Source organism: Pipra filicauda, unplaced genomic scaffold (genome assembly GCF_003945595.2).
Source record: "Pipra filicauda isolate LSUMZ 115617 unplaced genomic scaffold, ASM394559v2 scaffold60_size3304689_pilon, whole genome shotgun sequence".
NCBI classification, from domain to species: Eukaryota; Metazoa; Chordata; class Aves; order Passeriformes; family Pipridae; genus Pipra; species Pipra filicauda.
The window spans coordinates 1,180,901-1,204,106 of record NW_024104765.1 but is presented as its reverse complement, the minus strand read 5'-3'; the positions used below and the strand labels follow the sequence as shown (position 1 = coordinate 1,204,106).

At 39.9% G+C, this 23,206-nt stretch overlaps 1 protein-coding gene across 1 annotated transcript in view; it reads left to right on the top strand.

Moving 5' to 3' along the window:
- The first annotated feature begins 1,668 nt into the window (after nucleotides 1–1,668).
- The window catches only part of UBE2J1 (ubiquitin conjugating enzyme E2 J1), a 28,346-nt gene continuing 6,808 nt past the window's right edge, over nucleotides 1,669–23,206 (top strand). Inside the window, exons 1-7 of the mRNA XM_027743671.2 lie at nucleotides 1,669–1,801; nucleotides 12,454–12,527; nucleotides 14,275–14,406; nucleotides 14,975–15,059; nucleotides 16,425–16,530; nucleotides 18,990–19,119; nucleotides 22,972–23,103. Of these exons, the coding sequence (XP_027599472.1) occupies nucleotides 1,771–1,801; nucleotides 12,454–12,527; nucleotides 14,275–14,406; nucleotides 14,975–15,059; nucleotides 16,425–16,530; nucleotides 18,990–19,119; nucleotides 22,972–23,103 (690 nt within the window). The 5' untranslated portion in view covers nucleotides 1,669–1,770. The remainder of the gene's footprint in view (nucleotides 1,802–12,453; nucleotides 12,528–14,274; nucleotides 14,407–14,974; nucleotides 15,060–16,424; nucleotides 16,531–18,989; nucleotides 19,120–22,971; nucleotides 23,104–23,206) is intronic.

The window sequence follows — 23,206 nt, the reverse complement described above, 5'->3', positions numbered from 1 at the left end:
ACAGTGACTATATATCCTTTCCAGTTAAAAGCCCAATTTTCATGTTAACTGCAGATGCTGCCTCCTTAAACTATATAAAATGACACTGTAAGGGCAGCCAGGGTCAAAGGCCAGAGCCCAGAAGGCAAAGCTGAACTCCACACTGCGCTTAAGAATTTCATAATAACCATCACTTTATATTTTTCACGTTATAATACCACTTCAAAAATTATCTTCTACCAAAATGGATTCCAGAACTTTTTACATGGAAATCCAGATTTCTGAATGCAAAATACTGCTCTCCTACTTTAGGGAAAGGCATGATTTAGTGACAGATGGACCCAGAGCCCCTCTCCCGCAGCACATCAAGATGGTTCTCGGAAACAAGGAAAGATAGGACATATCTGCCAAGAAGGACCAAAATAGTTTGTGAACCCAGTGCCTGCAGCTCATCATCTCGAGTGGTCAGATCAGCCATCATTAGCTAGAAATGCTGAGATGTCATAAAGAATTGTTGGCCATGAAATGTACTCTGTAGGGAACCTCAATGTCTGACATCATCCCTTCCCTTCTCCTATACATTAATGATGCTATACGTTATTGATACTTTTTATTATTCATAGTGCTTTGCCCTGTAGAAAGGACAATCACTTTGCCCCTTCAAAAATTTTGCTAGTTGTTAAGGTGGAGTAAAGTTGCTTTCTTTACTTAAATCACTGTGCAACAGAACAGGAAAGGGAAGAGTAACGCCTTGTTTTGAAATTCTGAGAACCTGAAGAGGTGAAAAAAATGTGCCTGCTCAAATGTTTTTGTTTACAACTCTTTTCCATTCTGTTCAATCACAGAAGGAAAGAGAAAAAGAAAACTAAGATATCAAAACATGAAAAAAATTAATTTTTAATCACTATAAAAGTAACAGATGAAATTAAGGACAATTCATTTCATAAATGAAATTAAGGGCAATGCAAGCTATTTTCAAAGCTAGCATAAGCTTTGAAAACAAGCATGTAAGAGCTTTGACAGGTTTCTTATTTACAGCTTGTGCGGAATCAAAGGGAAACTGAGACTGCTGATATTCTGACCACTTTAGATATTTTCTTAGCTATAAATTCTTAACGGTGCTATCCAAGTGTGCAGTGCCTGTCCTGTAACCAAGTGACAGAGAGGTCAAGTTGTAGAGGCAAACAAATATCCCTCTGGGACTGTGACATGGAAAAGGTGGCAATCAAGTTAAGCTGTTGCTGATAATTCTTGCCTAAGCTAACAATCATTGGCGTATGATACCGTTTCAGTCTTTCACGATCCCGAAAACCAACAAACAAGATGCTGCTAAGTCTTACAGTACAGTTAAGTCTTACAGTACAGTTAAGTCTTTTGGGCCGGGGTGCGCGCTGGGTCTGTGGGGTCTTGGAAGCCCCTTTTCTAAACTCCCAGTTTTCAAACCCATGGTTTTCAAACCATGAAGTCCCGAGCACCTCATCCCGTCATCTCCGTGGGTGGAGGCTGAGACGAGCCGGGCACGCAGAGGGGACATTTTCACTCCTGCAGCCCCCACAGCACAGCCGCAGCCCGGGTACCGCACCACCCCGTCCCCTGCCGGCTGCAGTTCCGGGGCCGGGCCCGGGGCGGTGCCGGCCGGCAGGTGCCTCCCCCCGCGGTCCTGGCGGGGCTGTCGCCGCCGCTGCCACGTCAGGGGAGTTTCCCGAGGCGAGGCGGGCGGGGCTGGGCCCGGCCTTCCTCCTCCCCCGGCCGCCGGAGCCGCCGCGGAGGCAGCGAGCGGTGCCCGCTGCCATGGAGGCCCGGTACAACCTCAAGAGCCCGGGTAGGCGGCGGGGCCGGGCGGGGGCGGCGGCGGGCCTGACGGGCTGCCCGGGCCGATGCGGCCGGGTCGCGGGGGGCTCGGGGGCCGCAGCCGGGGCCAAGGCCGTGGCGGGGAGGAGAGACGGGGGTCACGGCGGAGGGGAGGGACGGGGCCGCGGCCGCGGCGGTGCCGCCGTGGTGGTTCCGCCGGGGAGCGGCGGCGTTCGGGCGGAGGCCGGCCGGGTCCGTTCTCCTTCGCAGTGCGATGGCGCTGGAACCGCCCTCCGAGCTTAATTCGGTTCAAAACACGCCGGCTGCCAGGTCTCTGTGTGCGCCCACGCGTTTTTTTGCTGGTTCCTGGAAACGTACCTTTGAACCCTTAGTCAAAGGTAAATGGCTGTGTGTGCCCTGCTCCTCTGGCATCGCCTCCTGTCCGAGCAGGTGCCTGTGAGGGGACGGATCGGCAAGGGTCACTTAGCCTGGGTGGCGTCAGTTTGTTTCGTTGAAGTATTGCTATACAGGCTGTATTTACTTATGTGTGTGTGTGTGTGTTTGTTCACATGTTTGACTTGACATGTTTCCATGTTAAAATTCATACCTACAACTCCTAAGCTTTCTTTTGAATCCTTGAAGTGAGAGAGGTGCCTCAAGAGATGTGGGCGATGCCAGGAGAAATACTACTGGAAGAGAAAGTTTTGCTTCCCAGGAAAGGGAATGGAGGGCAGGTCGTGTCCTTCCTGTATGGCTGTGTTGGATCAGTGGCCCCTGACCAGCTGTGCTCGGGCTTCCCCCCCTGGGAGCTGCTTGCACAGCTGGAGCGCTGACACTGCTGGAGCAAAACCTCTCCCACAGCTTGTAAAGTCAAGTTGGGTTTGTATGTCAGTCGCTGTCTTGCCCTTGCTTTCCCCATATCTGGTTTTGAGAATTAAGCATTATCAGCTTCGAAGAGTGGCTTTATTCCTTAATAATACTATCCTGTGTGGGAGCGTGGAAGGTGGGGAGAAACTGAATGCTATGATGACTTGTACCATACATATGTCAATGACAGGCTTGTTTACAAACATGCCTCATGTGGATGATATATCTGTTGCTAAATTATGTCCCTTACCCTCACACCCAAGTTGCATAACTGAGAGATAAGAAGGATCACTAAGCAAATAATGAACTTGTATAAGTTTAAAATACCAGGAAGGAATACTTTTCTTTTTTTAGGGTGATGTGCTGGATATGTGGCATATGTGAATTTACAAGGCCATACAAACATGCTCACTAGGTGTGGTTTGCCACGTCATTGAAAACAGTGCTGGTGTGCTGTGTGATGAGCCCCTGAGATCTGGGTGGAGGGGACAAATATTTGTGGCTTAATTTAGAAATATTCCTCTCTGTTGTTGCTAGTTTCCCTTAATTTCAAGAGAAAACTACCTTTAGCGGACTTGATTTTCAGCACCCGTGCTGTTCCACGGGAAAATGAATGTAAAGTATTCTGACATTAGGATGGTTTCAATTAATGTAAATGCACTGAAAATACATGAAAAAATCCACCATATTTCCTATTTCAAGTGGTTGTGTCATCTGTGGACTAACAGGATTATTTTGATACCTGAGCCCTCTAAGGCTTTAGAACTAGTAGCTGTCCTTGTGCCTGTTGTTGTTGCCTTGACTTGAATAGAGGAACACCCAAGCTGGTAACCTTTAGGTCAGCTTTAGGGATTTGGAATGTGCTATCTTGAGACAGAGTGGAAAAAGTAATAATTTTGTACCTGTACAAGAGGCTTCTCCTGTTGAAATCTGCTTTTGAACTTGAGCAAAACTGTTTCCAAATGGTGACTTCTGTCTGCTCCATAGTTTTAAAGAGGGCAAATACTACTTACCATTTTAGTATAAGTTGTTTTAATGATTATAGTAGGCTTTAGCTGAAATATCATAGAGGAAAACAAATTTCATATAGGAAAATTTTGTTAAAATAAACTTGTGCTTTTATTGATCTTCATTTTTAAACCAAAATCTGCTTTAGAGCTGTGTCAGGAATTGAAGTTCATCTGTGGTTATATATGGATCCCTCTTCTGTGAGGGGCTGTGCTAGACCAGATTGATGAGTGGGGATCAATTTGCCTCTCTAGTGCCGTGCTTTTTGTGTGCTTTCAAGCAGATCACCTAAAGTGCAATATTGCTGCACAGCTTTGTCATGCTGCTGATTGCTCCTAGGCAGCGTGTTCGTCTTCTTCCTTATCCTGGTTTCTGTGGCTGTGAGTTCATCCTGACATATCTAAAAGATGGTAACTCTCCATAACACAAAGCAAGTTGTTCTCCTTCACACTGTGTCTCTGTCGATGAGAGGCAGCACAGCTGGTGCTCTGGCAGGTCTCGGTTTGCCATAGGTACAGCCCGTGGCCACTGCAGGTCTGGGCATGGCCAAGCTGCTGCTGGCTCCTGTCAGTTACCCTTTATAAGGGCAAGAAGCTATGGGGACATTCACCTGACCCTGTCTTCTTGCACTGCCTATGAACTTAAATTTCCTTTTTTATTTCTTCCCCAAAAGGCCATTAATTTTGGAAGGGAAGAAATTTCACACTCCGCACTTCAGGCTTCTTTGTATTGCTGCAATAAAGCAAAGCCTTGTAAGCTGTTGCTTCATATTTTTGTGTGTATTTTTGGCACTTGTAAAAGGGCAAGCTATTTTTTGTCTTAGGATTTCAAAATGAATTAGTCAATGTATATCAGTCTGCTGCCATATGGTTGATAAACCTCTTGCATCAATATTAAAGCTCAGCTGACTAAAGCACAGGCTTCATCCTCTTCATGCTTCAGGAACATCCCTATTTTCTGAAATTTATAAGACAGCTACTTGGAATAATCTCTTTACTTTTTTTTTCCCCCAAGAGCTGTGACCCTTAGCCTGCTGCAAGATCAGACACCAAATCTTGTAGTCACTGTTTCTGTAGTGACAGTCTCTCTCTTTCACATAGGCTGTTACCAGGCGTCTGAGCAGGTATTAGCACAGACACTTCAAGAATTATGAACAGCTACTTACAGTGCCTCACACAGAGCCCACAAACAACAGTGCTTTTTTATTTTGTTGTGGACAGAGTTGGTTTTGTTTTCAGCAGACCACCTCATCGAGAATTTGATTAGGGAGAGCACTGGAGGCCTGGGGAGAGCACTTGGAGAGAGGCGTGGCACGTATATCCCGCCTTTGTTGCCCAGTGTTTTGGGATCTTGGACATACAGGAAACATAACAATGCTGAGATTGTGATCCTCTTAGCTGTCATCTTCAATGCATTTGCTGCTTCTTCTTCAAACTATACTTCTTTCTCCACTCTGTACTTTGTACGGTGTTCCTTGCCAACAAGCATATGTCTGTTCTTTGTTAATAAAACAGAGTTGATAGGAAATAGCCAGTAGCTACTGAGCTGCTTAGTACCTTCCGTGTATGAAATAAGGATAGATTGTTTAAAAATAAAAAGTTGAACAGATGTTAAAAATTTATTAAGACTGAAGACATTGTTTGATCTTTGCTTGTTCAACAAGCACTTTACATTTGGTAAGTTTTATTTCCCGTTGTGTTGACTGAACAATTGTTTTGAATTGTAAATACAAGAAGAGTGCTGTACTTCCTGCTGCCCTGAGGGAAATGAGGGCTAAAGATTGATTGTTTCTGAGGGTGAGAAGAAAGCAAGATGAGACTAATTAAAAGCATTCTTTTTTTTATAGTTGTTAAACTTTGTATGAGTACAGAAGGTTTGTGGGTCTTGTGAAAGAATGTATGTGAAACTGTGAAGATGTAAAACAGCTATTTAGGGTCTTGAGAAAGGGAATATCTGAGCCCCTGATGATGGAAAGCAGCTGGCGTTCTCGGCAAATGGCATTTCTACTTGTTTAGTAGCAGAAGTCAAAGGAACTGCCAAACCAAAAGTCCCATTTTTGGCTGGGATAGATTTCATTTTTTTTCCCTAGTAGCTGGTTCAGTGCTGTGGTTTGGATTTAGTGTGAGAATAATACTGATAACACACTGGTGTTTTGGTTGTGGCTAAGTGGTGCATACCCAAAGTCAAAGACTTTTCTGTGTCATGTGCTCTGCCAGTAAGGAGGGACACAAGAAGTCAGAGAGCAAGGGCAGGACAGCTGACCCAAACTGTCCAAAGAGATATTCCATACCACAGAACGTCGTGCCCAGTATATAAGCTGGGAGGGACCAATTGCTGCTGGGGATGTGCTGGGCATTGGTTAGTGGGTGGTGAGCATCCCTTGTTTTCCTGGGATTTTATTTCTCTGTCTCTCTCTTTTTCATTACCATAATTATAATTAATTTTGTTATTATCATTAGTATTATTATATTTTATTTTATTTCATTTATTAAACTGTTCTTATCTCAACCCAGAAGTTTTACTTTTTTTCCCCCCCCAGTACTCCTCCCACCAGGGTGGAGCACTGGGAGGAAGTGGTCTTTAGTTGCCGGCTGGGCTTAAACCAAGACACCAAATCTGAAAATAAAAGCAATTTTGTGACCTGTGGCTGCCCCAGACAGTTGTTACAATTCTGCAGTTATACATTTCAGGTTTGTAAGGACAATTGTTTTGTCTTGCTGCATGAGATCGGCATAAAATGAAAACCTGACTAATAGAGAAGATCACAGAAGCAGTGATGTTCAATGATGAACCACTTAATTGTCTTAATTTGTTTTCATTTAGACAGAGGAGTGTGATTTCTTTAGTACGAAGAATTGTGTTCCATACTTTATGATATTTAGAATAATGATGTTGAAACTGTAGATTTTGGTAGAGATGACTTTAAAATGGTGATGCTGTTCACCATTTTAAGGAGACCAAGACTGAAATTTTAACTCTTCTTCGTTTTGCTCATTCCTCTGGTACTGGAGGATGTAGGTTTGATGAGGTGACCAGTGGCAGTATGGGAAGGATTGTTAGCATTATGGGTTGCTTCTTCTACTGCTGGCTTTCTGGTTCCAGAAGACTGAAAAATCTGTAAATATCTGTAAATCTTTGCTTGGTTGCTGAGTTATCAGAGCAAAGATATATGCAGTCCACTGTCCCATCATAGACAGAGGTGGTAGGGAATATTTTGTAAAAGAGTTTTAAAGAAAGAAAATATGTAGTATATTCTCCTCATCAGCGGTTTAAAGGACTTGCCCAAGTGGAAGTTTCATCTGTCTTCCAGGGATTTTATTTTGGATGGATGCGACTGGGACATTTATTTGTTTGGGCCTTTTTTAATAAAGAAAGATCAGGTATCTGGATCCTAACGAAACTTTAATTGTAGTCTTGATTCAAAAATAAGTGTCTATAAACTGATATGCAAATTTTTATGAAAATATAGCCACAATTTTGTGAAATGATATACAAAAATGTCTACAGGAACTGAAAAATCTATTTAAAGACAAATGTGAACTTGGAAGGGTTAAGATTGGGGGCAAAATGAATAAACAGAAGGAATGCAGGGGTAGAGAAGAGCACTAGTGATGTGGAGCTCACTTGAAAATGTGGTAACTCGGATTTATTTCAAGAGTAGATACCCCTTGACACTATTCTCCAGAAAGATTGTAATTGATATTTCAGAGTACTTATCTGAAGCCCCCCTTTTTCCTCTTCTATTGTTTTTAGTTCAGTAGTGATCACACATCATTCACAGGTTCTAAGCTGTCCAGGAGAATCGCGTCCGCAAGGAGTAGTTGACACAAAGTGAGGCAGTGACACTGTGCGGGTTGCTGTGAACCTGTTAGAGTCACTGCATGTTTAGATTTAATAAACTGCCCTCTGGAGTTCAACACTACTTGAAAAGATACCACACTCCATATCAAAGAGCTGTTGTAAAAGTATTTCATAACTCTCTTGCATGCTTTAGTGACCACATCAATTAGGGTGATTTTTTTTTGGACTTGGAATGTCAAAGCTCATCAAGTGTTGTCACCTTACAAGAATTTCTATGTACTTTACAAAACCTAATCCTTACTTTATTTTTTAATGGAGTTATCCAGTCTTTGGGCAGGTGAACTACTGACTATTATTCACTGTTATTTTTCTCCTTACATGAAATTTAAAGATATCTTTAGTAAATGGGGTTTTATTTTGAATGCCAGTAGAGGCAGTTTGTGTTAATGGGTTTCCGGGTGCTTTGGGCTGCTGGGAGGACTGGTGGTGGTGATTCAGCAGGTGACTCTCAGCACAGTGAGCTCTGAAGTCATTTGGTGGTTACACCAGCCATGGGTCAGGCAGTCTTAGCTCAGTGGTCAGATATGGAATGGAGGGAGGGGAAACACTGTTTTGTGATTTTAATTCTTCTAAAATTACTGTCTAATATTTTTCCTAATTGTACATAGTAACATCATTAATAGACAAACATATAATGCAGATAGCTTGTGTTTTACTAATAGCTTAAGTGAACTGAGAAGTTATAAAAGTTTCTCTGGGATGAAGGGTTTTATAGGAAAACCTGTGTTCAACAAGTAAACTGCGTCCTTACTTATGCTGGTCAGCAGAGCCTTGGGAAAAAAGTACTACTTTTTCTGTATTTCTCCTGTGTAGATGTCTAAATCTTGCTTAAAATGAAGAAAAAAAAAAAAAATGGTAGAAAGCATTTGCTGAAGCAGTAAAAGCTGTCAGGTTGTTTTATTCCTTTTTTCCCAGATCAGATAAGTCAGCTTGAAAGATTAAGAGATCTCTAGCTGTATGCCAGCTGTTTTGGGTTCCTTTATTTATTTGTTCATTATGTGTTTTCTTTTTCAAACAGTAGAACTGAAAATTGATAGAATGAAATGGTTCCTGTCCATTTGAGGAAGATCCTGTCATGCACAACCTTTTTTTTTTTAAAAAAAAAGACATGGTATTTTACTGAGAGAACACCACCGGTATTCAAATTACTTTGAGCAGTAATACTGGCATTTGTGAAGACTGATCACTTGAATTTTCTGTATATGGAAGTTTCCCAGCCACAAGGTGCAGACTTGGGCACAATAGCAGAAGTACCTGAATGTGACCTCAAGAAATATCCAAGCGAAACAGTTGTGGGAACAGAAGTTTCAGGATAGCTTGAAGTAAACAACAATAAAAGTGAGATTTGACAGGAAACAGTTTTTGTTAGAAATAAATCTACAAATTGGACATGCATACATTGTGCAAATTTTGCTCATTAATTATTCCACCACTGCTCTCAATCCTAAAGCAAGCTGGTGGCTTTAAATTCAGTTCTCAGAATTTAATATCCATGTTTTGCTTTTTGGAAAAATTTGTTAAGTTCAGTGTAATACAATAGGCAGATTGTCAGGCAGAGCCTCTGACCCATAGCACCCACTCTTTCTTTCCTTCCCTTCCCAGAGCAGTAGAGAGCTCCCACACTTCCTGCTGAGTAGGAACTCCCATTTGTCCCTAGTGTTAGTCCAGGCACTAAATTTCCTGAAGACTTAATTTTGATGAACATTATGATAAAGTGTTGCTGAGTGTACCTGTGAAAGCATGGATATTTCTCATGCTGATGGTCAAGCCACATTAAAAAATGACTATTTTGTCTCGAAAACCCATCTTTTACAAACTGAATGTCTTGATTTTAATTTCTTTTTGGCTATATTAGTGATACTCTTTGACTTTATTGACAGTTTGCAGTTTTTTATTTTGAATGGGCCCAAACCATTCTCATTTTTCGGAATTGCCATTGCCAAGCATTTACTCAGATGATTCAGTGTGACTTTAAGTGAGTTGAAATACCATATTTTGCATCAAAACTCTTTTTAATGATATTTGGATAAGAATGTCATGTACTTGTTGCAGGCAGACTGCGAATTTTGTTTGTTTCTTTCATCGAGGTTTTCAGTAGCCAAAGGAGGGACTGTGTTCATGAATATTGCAGCAGTGCTTAAAGAAGAAACAGTTTAATACTTTCTTCACTGGATCACACGTTCTCAGAATGAACCTTTATCGCTCCGGGCTTTTCTTGCATCCTGTCAGTTGACATTTTTCAGCAATATGGAAAGAGAACCACAGAATGTTTTTTGTTGGGAGGGATCTTTAAAGGAGTAGTCCAGCCTTCCTGCTACAGGCAGGGACACCTTCAACTAGATCACAGCTCAAAGCTCCATCCAATTTGCCCTTCAGCATTTCCAGGGATGAGGCATCCAGAGCTCCTCTGGGCAACCTGTTCCAGTGCCTCACCACACTCACCAGAGAGAGTTCCTTCCCTATGTCCAATCTAAAGCTACTCCCTTTGACGTTAAAATCATTGCTCCGTGTCCTGTCCCAACAGGCTGTGGTAGAAAGTTTCTTTCTTGTAAGCATCTTCTAGGTATTGAAGTGCCACGGTAAGGTCTCCCCAGAGCCTTCTGTTCTCCAGGCTGAACAGCCCCACCTCTCAGCCTTTTTTGTATACATATGCTTCTTAGAATCATAGAAAAGCTTGGGTTGAAGGGACCTTAAGATCATCTAGTTCCAACCCCCCTGCTGGGGGCAGGGACACCTTTCATTAGACCAGGTTGCTCAGAGTTCCATCCAGCCTGGCCTTTAACATTTCCAGGGATGGGGTATCCTCAACTTCTCTGGGCAACCTGTTCCACTGCCTCACCACCCTCACAGCAAAGAACTTCCTCATAATATCTAATCTAAACCTACTCTCAGTTTGAAGCCACTCTCCCTTGTCCTGTCACTACATGCTCTTGTAAAAAGTCCCTCTCCCTCTTTCTTTTAGGCTCCCTTCAGGTACTGGAAGGCTGCAGTTAGGTCACCTGATATATTCTTAAGATATCCTAGGTTGGTTAATACTGAAAACTTTTTATAAGCAAATTTGCACTATGATATACAAAAGCTAAATTAGATTTTGCTGTATTTTATGCTCCAGGAGTGGAATAATATTTTTCTCTAGTAGTTGTCCCTCAGTGATCGTGGGTAACTGCACATGATGCTAATAGGGGAGACTGTATTTCTGTCTTGGTCCCTCTTGGTCTCAGAAATCTCAGTAACAGTTGTCTGCCTTGTCCATGACTATTCTGTCTTCATTAGGCTTTGTTATGTATGTTCTCAGTTTTCTCATGGTTACCCTTTTGCTTCACTGGGTGTTCAGTCCTGAATTAGCTCATCCTGGTGCATGCCACTTTTCTTCTGAAGGCAAATGCCCAGGCTTGTTGGCTGTGAAGCAGTGTTGGGTCTCAAGCTTTTTCTGGTCCAGGCTGGTTTTCTTATTCCCTGCTAATGGACTGATAAACCTTAATGAAGATGAAGACAAAGTGTTATTCAGTGGAGCCACAGGATGTGGGGGGGTTCTACAGGGTGTTTGATTGACATCTCCCCCTGGCAACTGCATAATTGGGACAACTGGAAGCAGCAAATTTCCGCATAGTCTGTTTTCTTTTTGGGTTGTAATAAGTGAAATTATTAAACTTTGAGCTGTTGTTTATAGCTGTTGAGAAGTGTGAAGGAGGAAAAGAGCTTTTCACAGTAGATTAGAATTAAATTTCTCTGTGGGTAGGTTAGAGTAGCTTTCCTCATATCATCATGAAAGTGAGTAAAGCCCTGGCGTCTGAGCATGCTACAAAGCCTACAGTCATCTGGTGATATGAGGCTTTGTAAATCAAGGAACTGCAGTTCACTTTCATTGTATCTTAATGCTTACACTGTAAAGAAATTTGAGCAGTGTTTCTCCTTCTTTGTAGTTAAATAATTACGTGAGTGGCAGGGACACTCGGGGTTTGAATTGAATGTGGAGGATGGATTAAGGTATCCTGTTCCTATGTCATTGATTAAAGAGGTAACTGGTATTTGCACTTTTTCCTGTATGTAGGAGGGAATAAGAACTTTCTACCTAACCTCATTCATGAGGTGGCATCCTTGAATTTCTTGTCTGCAGTTCTTATGTTCAGTCTGCTCTTCAGTTTGGCTGAGTTTTTTATTAGGCATTAACATATGATGCACATTAGGGCACCTGGCAGGACAAGTGATGTAATGGAACTTACTAAAGTTCCAGAAAAAGGAGATGCAGAAGATACAGATGATGCTGATATTTCTGAAGTAGAAGATTAGAGAGGGTTACTAATGACTATCCTGAATTTAGGATAGAAAAATACCTGTCTGTCCACACTCGGTAGCAGTTTCAAAGTGCAAAGATCCTGGGTAAATTTTTCTGGCCATGCATGTGCGTTTTCAAATCTAATATAAAACTTCATCTCCTCTTACTGTTGATGTGTTGGTTTCTCTCAAATCTTACTGTGACCTCCTTTTGAACAACTAAGGGTGTAGTCATGTGACTGTCATGGGAGGTGTCAGGACAAAGCTATTCAGCAGTTGTTTAAAGATTCACATGATGTCCTTTATAATAAAATATTGAGGTTGTTAGCCTTGTACATCTTGTAGTTTGAAACTGTTAACAATACGTGTATTTTTCCTCATGTCTTTGGTGCAATTATTAGTATAAAACTACTTTAGTTCCAGTGTTCAGTGTTGAGAAACTCTGACTATGCAACATATTTTTCATGACTTTATGCTTGTATAACTCATTTAAGATTTATTCATCGTGAGTAGTTTATATTGTGTCTTGAACTATGAACTCTAGTGAAGAAGCTGGTATATGCTGGAAAAGATTAGTTAGTGGAAAAGAGTGAAATGTTTATGTATTTTTGTATGCAATGCATATTAATTTATTTTCTTAATTTCCATGTCTTACACTTTCTTTTTTTTCAGCTGTTAAACGTTTGATGAAAGAGGCTGCAGAACTGAAGGATCCTACAGATCATTATCATGCACAGCCTTTGGAGGTTTGTTTCTCTATATGTTTGCAGGAACTTTTAGTTAGGCAGTGTTATTCATATATACTCTAATTATACCTCTCTGTAATGCATAGGTATTGAAAATGTACATATTTAAATGCTAACAGACCTTTTTTTTTTTCCTGCGTGGGAAATCAGCATCAGAATTCCACTTCAATGGTACTGTAGTTCCAGGTTGTCAGTGAAAGTGCACAATAATGGGTTTATATCACACCTGAGTAGTTTTATAGCATGGGTATGTTTTTTCCCCCATCTCTTTCCTGAGACTGCATAAATGCATAATATTTAACTTAAACTTTATACACCCAAACCTGATATCTGACTCAGTTGCTGAGTTGCTCAATGAAACATTTAACCCTAGGTGATCCCTAAAGTTTTGCTCTTTTACATTAAAAAAAAACCCTGTGAAAAATGTAAATGGGTAAAATTCTGGATGCATTGTAAGAGACATAGATTTCACTTAAGCAGAAGCTTCTAGAAGTCCACCTAACACCCAATTAAGTTTTTGGGCTGAGAGGACAATGATGTTCTGGTGGTTAGAAGCTTAAACAGAAATCTCTTCTGATTTCACGGGATTAATTAAAAGGACAGTGTTCTATGGTATTCAGTTGGGAGGTTTGATTTAGCTGTTCACAGAAATGCGTAACACGCTTAACTTGCTTGCATAATAATTGGTGCTGTAAAATATACCATACTATCAACTAGTTTTTATCTGTACCCTGTGTTTCCCTTTCCTGTAGTGAAATGTAGGGTTTAATTCATGCTATTATTTGTGACTTACATGAAGGTCTCAACGCACTTGCCACAAACGTGGGTAGAGCCCTTCCCAAATCTTCGTTCGTGATGCCCAGCCATGATGATGACATGAAGGTCTTATTTCTGGATTAGAACAGTAACTCGCTGGGAAGAGAGCAGTGGCAGATGAAAGGAAATGCTGGAAATGTTGACAGTCACCTCGTGTACTTGAAAAAGTTGTAACTGGGTGGGCAGTCCCAACCCTGTAATACCCGGGTTCAGCATTAGTTGAGAGATGTCATTCACTGACAGCGAGCCTCATTTGGACTCCTATCCTAACAGGAGGAGTTGTTTTGCTTGTAAATATTTGGGAAGTTGTGGGCAGCGTGGGTTCTCATACATAAAGCCAAACTCAGAACCCTAGAGAAATAATGAGGAGTTATTTGTATGTCCAGTGAAAATAATCTAAATTTCAAAGTGTTCCTCTTGCAGTAAGGCACAGTAGCTGATTCAGGATTGTTAGTGGAGAAGCAAAAGAGGATGTGAATTCTCTGTGATGTGAGTCAAGTCCGTGTGCATGGAAGGGGCTTTGGGGAGACTGTCATTAATGTTCTTTCTTGGTGTAGGCATCCCCTTGGTTTTCCAGAAATTATTGTTTACTGAGGCAAAGATCCAGTTTTCTCTTATCTGACTCAGTTTTCCATCTGTCGGGTAATAAGACTGTTGTCATAATTGATACAACTAGAGTGAGGAGTTTGGATAATCATTTTGAGGGTTTCAGTGAAGTCATTGTGTAAGCAAATTGCTAGAAGGCCTACAATATTTTATGTTTAGTGCTGTGTTGGTTCTATTTAACCTTCCATTTGATTTTTGGCTTCATAAAACTTCTGTTGTGCGCCATTTCTTTTGCCTATCCTTGTTCAAGAAACTGGCATGTAGTTGTCTATTTCTGTGACAAACTCTTCTTTTTTTTCTTCTTCCATTGATGGGGACATTTTAGGATAATCTTTTTGAATGGCACTTCACTGTTAGAGGCCCTCCAGATTCAGATTTTGATGGAGGGATTTATCATGGGCGAATAGTGCTACCACCTGAATATCCCATGAAACCACCCAGCATTATTCTGCTGACGGTAAGCAAGCTTACTAGTTTTTCTTTTTTATGTCATCAATTTAACCATAGGTGTCAGAGAGAGAGAGATTCTTGGCATGTAACATAACGTTATTTTTGTAGGAAAGGTGGCATAGTACAGTTCATGCTGTCAGTTGAAGTCCAGAAGCCTTCCAAGGTGGCTTTGGTAATCTGTAATTGCTTGAAGCTTTGCACCTAATAAATGGAAACTTCTTCTCCAGGAGAAATCATATTGCTGATGTGATTGTCTAACCTTCTGTACTCTCCATGGGCCCTTTTGGTTTCTATTGGAAACATTACTCACATGTAGGAAGACAGACCTGTAGTTTGAGGCAAAGGCCCTCCTTTGTGCACAGTTTTGTAGAAGGTTTTCTTCATGCATTAATAGAGTCAGATGACAGAATTCTTTGTTCAGAAAGTTGAATGCCAATTTTGTGAGGTTGGTAGTAATATAATTATCATTTATTGTTAGCATATAGATTTTTTTTATTACAATTTTTACAACTTGTACCAAAACCCAAGATTTAACTTCCAGCATATTTTATTGTATCCTTCCTCTTCTTTTGAAGGCCAATGGCAGGTTTGAAGTGGGGAAGAAAATTTGTTTAAGCATCTCAGGGCATCATCCTGAAACGTGGCAGCCTTCATGGAGTAGTAAGTAACAATTATTTGGAAAATGATACCCCCCATCAAGCAACTTGATCTTTAAACTGAAAAAAAATCTCACAAAGAATGTGCTTAGAGGGAAAGGACACATTTTGAGGCATAAAAGTATGGGAGAATTTGAGAAATGTAAGGTCTTGAAAGAGTGACATAGGAGGATTTGGGGATGGTATTAAATAAATGCAGGGTGAAAAGGTTGAGAAACTGAGGGGCCATGGTGAGCTCTCCTTTTTTTTGATGCACAAGCATTAAGAATTTTCAGACTACTTAGCATATTCTTTATGGGGTGTTTTGTAGTTGTTCTTATGAAAATAAATCCTATTACTTTACCCTGTTTTTGTGTAATCACTAAAACAGCTTGAATATTAATTGAGGGGAGTTTTTAATTTTAATGCTGTGGTTCTGAACACTCATGAGGAAAGACATTATGGTCTGAGTTGAGAATAACTGACTCTTTTCTACCTTTATTTTTTTAAGTATTATCACAGAAATTGAGAGTTGGCACAATTAAACCAAAGTGGTATTTTTGTGTTTATATAATTTTAGTTTTGCTAAGTAGAGTGCATCAATTATTTCTTTGTATATCAGTTTCACTTATAAAATATGTTAATAAAATTTTAGGAGTTTTCTAGCACACCACTCTTCAACTTTTGTAGAGTCTCTTATCTTTTTTTAAAGAGTAGAAAATATTGTGTTTCTAAATAGGAGTTATAAATATCCTATTTCTGTGATGTGGTACTTATCTTCACGTGATATTTATTTACCAAATCTACTAGCAAAGTGTCTTGAATTCCTAAAGTTCATGACTATGTAAAGCAAAATTCAAGTGTGGATGTTGTCCAAAGAGATGTTTCAGATGACAGTTCGATTACAAGCAGTTGTATTTGAGTTCCTTCCCCAGCATGTTGACATAAAAGGAACAAATTCTGCTGCATAGAAAACCACTGAGCTTGTGTGCACTGAATTGCTGAACTCATGTCTAATAGAAAACACATACAAAAAGAATGCTATGAACATTCTTCCCTCCTTTATTTATATGTTAGTTCTGCCTTACCATTTTATCTTCAGAACCTATTTTTAAAGTCTGGAACTCTAGTATTTATAATGATGCAACATTTTTGTGACAACTTGTGTTTTCTTCTCTGTGTTGGCCGATGGCCTTACCTTTCTTTACAATGTGACATTAAAAAGAATTAAGAAAGCCTTGCAGTGTACCAAAAAACACCCAGTGCTCAGACTACTCCTTTGGACATAATGAAGTTTTGCAGTCAGAACTGCAACTTTTCTGAGTTTAGAATGAGATGACATAAGAGTTGTTTCTGCTACCTTGTTTTTAACTCTGTTTTCCCATTTTAGTAAGAACAGCTTTACTGGCCATTATTGGATTTATGCCAACCAAAGGTGAAGGAGCGATAGGATCTCTAGATTACACACCAGAAGAAAGAAGAGCTCTTGCAAAGAAGTAAGCACTAAGCTTGTTCCTATAGGTACCTATATATGCGCTCACTTTTGGGGTAACGCATTGAGTAGAAAGTAAGCCACTTCAGTCTATTCTTTTGCATTTATTCCAAATATAAAACAAGTTCAATGCCTTGTATATGTAGTGGGGTTTTTTTCTCTGAATATTGTGCAAACTTGGAAGTTAGTCAAAGAAAATACAGTGAGAGGGCTGTGTTCCTTCCAGCATTGTGTGGTCATATTAGAGGTTTAACTAAAATTCAGGCTTGGAGCTCTGATTAACACCGTGATACAGCAGTAATTGCAGCATGGGGGGAAAAGGAGTATGATGGAATTGATAGTAAGTGTAACTGGGGGAGAAAACCAAAATAATGATGTATTGTTGTGCTTAAGTAAATAATAACAATAATGAAATTATGCCAAAATTCTGAAGCGACTGCTTCTGAATGATCTTCAGGAAATTAACTTAAGATTAGGTTTGTGACTATGATGAAATGATTATCGTAGTGGAGAAAGGGAGAGCAGTGGATGTTGTTTATAGGGACTTCAGCAAGGCTTTTGGCATTCTCTGCCTTACCATCCTCATTCCTGAGGTACAGCCTAAGTCAGTGAGGACAGTAAGGTGGATTAAGAACTGGATGAGCTGCCTGGCTCAAAGGATTGTGATAAGCAACATGAAATCTAGCTGCAGCCTGGTGTACTCCAGGGGTCAACGCTGGGCCCAGTGCTATTCAGTGTCATTAATGACCTGGGTACTGGGACAGAGTGCACCCTCAGCAAGTTGGCAGGTGATACAAAACTAGGAGGAGTAGCCGATAACACCAGAAGGTTGTGCTGCCACTGGAGGACACTGTGGCTGGAGGAATGTCATCAAAGGTCAACAAAGAAGAGCAGAGTCCTGCCCCTGGGGCAGGACTGTTATTCCTGGGGAGGAATAACACCAGCTGACTAACTGGAAAAGAACTTGGATGGGGGAGAACCTGGAGGTCCTGGTGGACACCTGACTGATCCTGAGGCAGCAGTGTGCCCTTGCAGCAGAGAAGGGCACAGCAGTATCCTGGCTAATGGTATCCTGGGTTGTATGAGAAAGAGCATTGCCAGCAGGTTGAGGCAAGTGATCCTTCCACTGTACTCAGCACTGATGAGACATTGAGGGTCCTGGGTCCAAGTCAGGTCTGTGACCAGGTCAAGGTACTACAAAGAAGGACTTTCTGGAGCAAATCCAGTACAGTGGCACAAAGGTGATTGAGGGCCTGGGAATATTTCATACAATGAGAGACTAGAAGAGCTGGAAGTGTTCAGACTGGAGAAAAGAAGGTTCAGAGGATCGTGTCCATGTGTCCTAATATCTGAAAGGAAGGTGTAAAGGCAGAGCCAGGGTCTCCTCAGTGACATCCAGTAACAGGACAAGAGGCAATAGGCACAATCTGAAACCCACAAAAATCAGTCTGGATACCATCTTCACAATCTTTATTGTGAAGGTGGCCAAAGCACTAGCACAGGTTGCCTGGAGAGGTGGAGTCTTCTCTCTCTGGGGCTGTTAAAAGTGTGACTGGAAACAGACATAAGCAACATGCTCTACTTGACCTTGCTCTGAGCAAGGAGACTTACAAGGAGACTTGCTCAGATAACTCAGTAACTCAGTGGACCCATCCCAGAGGACCATCCCAACCTCAGCTACGCAGTATTGTCCTTACATGATCTTATACCTATGGGTTGTTTTTGTTCTTTCCGTTTTTCCCATCTGGGAAGGAGAAGGTACCTGAAAGGCCATATCCCTACCTTATAAGCAAAATTACTGAATTCCAAGTGATAACTAGTATGTTATTTTGCAGGCAAATGTGAGTTTATTACGCCTGTACTCTGAGCTGTTGGAAGCTGCAGCTTTTCTGTTAGGATGGCACTGAGTCAAAGCTAATAAACTCTGCTCAGAGGTAGGGTTAGTGGGCTGGCCTTGATACTCTGCTATGAAGATTGTGTGGTTTCTCACAGACTTGGAGAGCAGCCTGCAGTGTGCCCTATAGACAAATTATGTGTACGAGAGAGAGAAGGAAATGCTGTCACAGAAGCTGAAATTCTTGGATTTGAGGTGCAAGTTCCTGGATCCTATATAGTATTTGTAATAATAGTTAGATCTTTATAATTTATAGTTTTAATTTGCTGTAGGTATAAATAAGTTTTCAAATTGAAAGAAATTACTAATGAAGTATAAATAATACTAGTAGGTAAGTCAGTTGTTAATACTTTCCTAAATTACATGAGAGAATATGTGTTTGCAGTGTAGATAATTCTCAACGTATTTTTTTCAAGACAGTGTTTTGAGGCGGGGGGGGAGTTACTTCTAACCTACTGGTCTTGCCACTACTTGTCTTTCTGTGGATTGTTTTGCAAGCAGTTTGTTTAAACAAGCACACAAGAACATTATGAGAACATGCTATTCTGAGCTGTGTCATTTGTGGCCAGGTCACAAGACTTCTGTTGTGAAATGTGTGGCACATCTATGAAGACAGCCCTCTTACCACTAACATCCAGAAGCGTGTCAAGCCAGGCGGACAAGGAGGCTAAAGAACTTGCCAGACAAATTAGCTTCAAGGTGAAGTTACTGTTTAAACTTTTATCTCTCTTGTATAGAATTTTAAAAAAATTGGAAAAACTTGTAAATCGCAGAAACCTTCATCAGTTGCTACGTGGAAGCTTCTTTTTTTAGTACAGTCTGAAAGAGAAAAATAAAAGTGGATCTCTTGCAATTTGCCAATTAATAAATTGTGCATCTCAAGCACTGATTGATTGGTTTTAATTTTAGTAGTGAGCACTGTGGTAAAAACTGCCTAACTATGTTGCTTTTAATTCCACATTTTCAGACACTAATAACTTTGTTAAATTCTCCAGAATTAGTCTTATCAGGAAAGTGTTAGGAAAATTTGGGCAAAGCTAACCTAAATTTTTTTCCCTTGTGATTTTTTTTTCCCCTCCTTTTTGCTTATGGAAGGAATAAAACATATTACTACTGAAAAATGATTGCAAATTCTTTTGAACTACTCTGCTACTATCTGAAGATACTGAAAGTTGAACTCTGGTATGGAAGTTGCTGTGACCGAAAAATGTGTTCTCTAGCTTGTGTTTCAGTGAAAGCAAGGTTTGTTTAGACAAATACATTCCTTAGAGAATTGCATGTCTTGCATGCACAGTGTTGTTTCTCACTGGGTTTTCCACTAAACTCTTAAATCAGCCACTAAGGAAGACTGCTGTGCATGATGGCATGGAATTACAGTGAAATATATGATGACAGTGTGGCATTGGTGCAAACACATCCTCACTAAGGTTAGGGATGCTCATATGTCCCCTTTTATCACCAATGTTCTCCTAACACTCTCCTTAGAACTACTTTTACTTTTTTTGTGTGCTATGAAATTAAAGATTACCTTCTACTGAGCATTACTGCCAATTTTGTGGGACCTGCATACTCCTCTGCCATCTTGTTGGCATGGTTGGGTCTGTGTGTAATAACGCTTGTGATAAAAACATCTCCAAATATTTTACAGAGATGAGGAGATAGTTTTAGTTTAGGGACAGAGTTTTAAAGTTGAGCTACTTGGAGAAGCAGTGGACTGCCTGTTTCTGGCTTTTTTACAATATATAAAGGTTAAAAATGTAGGATTGATTTTTACTTAAGAACTGCTAGTCTTCATCAAAGAAATTCTAGAAATATCAAAGCCTTTTTTTTTCTTTTTTTTTTTTTTTAAGAAAGAACTCTTTACTTACATTTCATATCTTCAGTTTTAAAATGAAAGACTTAGGGACATCAGTCTTTAAAGAATATTGGTGCTTTCCATGTATCCATATACTTAACACCACCTTGTAAGAACAGGCACTTATCAAGGGAAAAATGAACAAAAAGCCTCAAACCTTTTACAATCCATTTTAGCTTTTCTTACAAGATAAATCAGTTTTGTCCTCTGGTTGTGCGTTTCTTCCCTTCTCAAATCAAATTTTAGGGACTGGGTTTTTTAAGCTTCCTGCTTCTCTGCTTTGCTTGACTTTCCTGTTGTTTGTTTGTTTGCTGTTAGGCTGAGGTATTCAATTGATGTGTTTGTAGTAAATTAATGGTATGAATCACTAGGAGGGAATACAGAGGTTTTTAATCATTTGGATACGTTCCATGCCAATTTATGGGATAAGATTTAATATCAGGTTGGTGATTGAGTGTATAATTTGAGAGAGTCTCTCTACTGGCAAACATACTAGTAACCTCTGCATTAGCTTCATCCTTCAAAAAGAGATCTCCTAACTTTTTCTAGGGGAGTCTGGGGTTATGAGAAGTTGTTTTGTACCAGCTTTAAGCAAAATGGTACCTTTTTTTTAAAAGCCCCAGTGTGGTACTGAGATAGGAATATGAAATTCAGGAGGGAAAAAAAAAACCCAACACATTTTCTCATTACAGTTTTCTTCTGTGAGCCTCCACCTTTGTTTCTGTCTGCTTTAATAGAAAATTACATTTTTAATCAGCTTTATGTTGACTTGCAAATAGTTTTGTTCATTTTAGGTGCTATATATGATAAATTCCATTTTGTGTAAAAAAAACCAACAGGAAAGATAGATGATTAATAGCACTTATAGCATACGTATCACTGTAAAACAATATGCTTTACCTACATGTGACCATCACAGTAAAATTAATTATCCACTCACCCTCATTATACCGTTCAAATATGTTTGTCATCATTCCTTGGTGTCTATGTTCCTTCAAGCTTTTCTGGAAGTAGAGGTAAGGGCTGGAATAAAGAGAGACAGGGTGACAAAAAAGATATTTCAGATTTGAGAACTGTCAAGTGTCATTTTTTTGAATGTTAGTCTGACTTTAGTCTAGATAGTAGACTTAGTATTTTCATAAACTAAAGTAAATCAAATGCACATTTTGTAGTGTATGTGCTTTATAGAGATTAACAGTAAAGTTGAGATAAACTCATCTTGGAAAAAGCAGAATTATGAAAAGCAGTGGTCACAGGGTCCCTTCGAGGGAAGGAACTTAGAATTGGATATAGGAAAGAAAAATTTACCCTGAGGGTTGTCACATGCTAGAGCAGGCTGCCCAGAGAGGCTGTGGAATCTCCAGCTTTGGAGATGTTCAGAACTTGAACATGGACATGACTCTAGTGGGAGTTAGACCAGGTGACATCTCAAGGTCCATTCCAGTCTAAATTATTCATAGTTCTGTGTTGCTTTTTTCATGATCCATATTTGAGTCACAACTTATCCTGTCTAATATTAGAGTTCATAGTAGTCAAGTGGAAAGGGAAAGCAATGTTCTCAGATTGTAAGTATTTTCAAATCTTAAATTCATCTTCACATTGTTTCAGTTACATTTTTTTGATTCTCCTGAGATAATACACATCAAGAAACAGGGAATTTAATTTCCTCACACAAAATAGTATAATGAAAGAATATTATATTGTGATCTTATCAGTTTGTTATCACCATAACTGGTTGGTTTCTAATACACTGTTTGTATTTCTTACTGCTGCTACTGCTTCTACCACTTATGTCTGTATTTGAAGACAGTTACTAGATTTGAAATTGTCATCTTTATAATAAATTGGGATCTAGATACATGACTTGGGAGGTGACTTGCTTACTGATAAAAATTAATCCAGTCATGACTTTTTTTTTTTACATGTATGAATTTTAAAGTATTTCAGTTCAGCACTATGATGCTATGTCCTTTTCCATTCCCAAGAGATTATTGCAGGCATATACTGTTTTTCATGTTCTTCTACATGTCCCTACTGATCTCTTGTCTCAAATTTCCCAAAGCATGAAACGTAAATTCTGGGAAATAATGCCTCATAGACATTTTATAAACATGTATGAAAGCAGTGTTATAAGGACTTTTATTTTTTCTTTAACTCTGTGCTGAAATTAAATACTGGGAACTGGTATGTATGCCTGACCCTAGTGTAGTGTCATGCATATGTGCCCACTCTGGCTGTGGGGCAACTTCATACTAGAACCAGTATAGGCTCGTTAGTCCTGCAGAGAAACAGGCACTCTTACTTCACTTGCAGCAACAGTAATCAGCATTGTCTTAAGGACATGCAAAACAGAAGTTTTAAAAAAGGATGTTATTTCTGGCATAATATCCTGGATCTTATAAAGAATCTTTTTTTTTCTATACATCTGTGCTCTTTTTTGAATGTCATATCTGTTGTTATGTGCAAAAAAACCTTAAAATTGTGATATTTGCACATTTAGAGTCTTATTTCTAAAGAATGAAAATTTCTTGAACCTGTTGGTGTGTGATTGAAAGGCAGTTGGCATACCTGATTATTACATTTCGGTAAGCCTCATATTCTCTCACATTAAAATACACATTCCAGAATAAGCCAGATCTTTCTGGAGCAATTTTGATCTCATCTCTTAAGTGTACATATGTATGTACTTCTTGTAGGCAGAAGTCAATTCATCCCGGAAGTCTGATGCTGGACCTTCAAACACATCAGGACTGAACCACTCTGCTGCCTCACGTGAGCCCCAGCAGGAAGGTGCAGTGAGAGCATCCCAGGATCCAACAAGTGCAACGGTATGGTCCCTCTTTGAGCTTTACTGGGCATAGCCTGAACATGAAATTGATCCTATTAAGCTGATTGGAGTCTTAATTAAGAGTATGTAGTTAATACATTTCT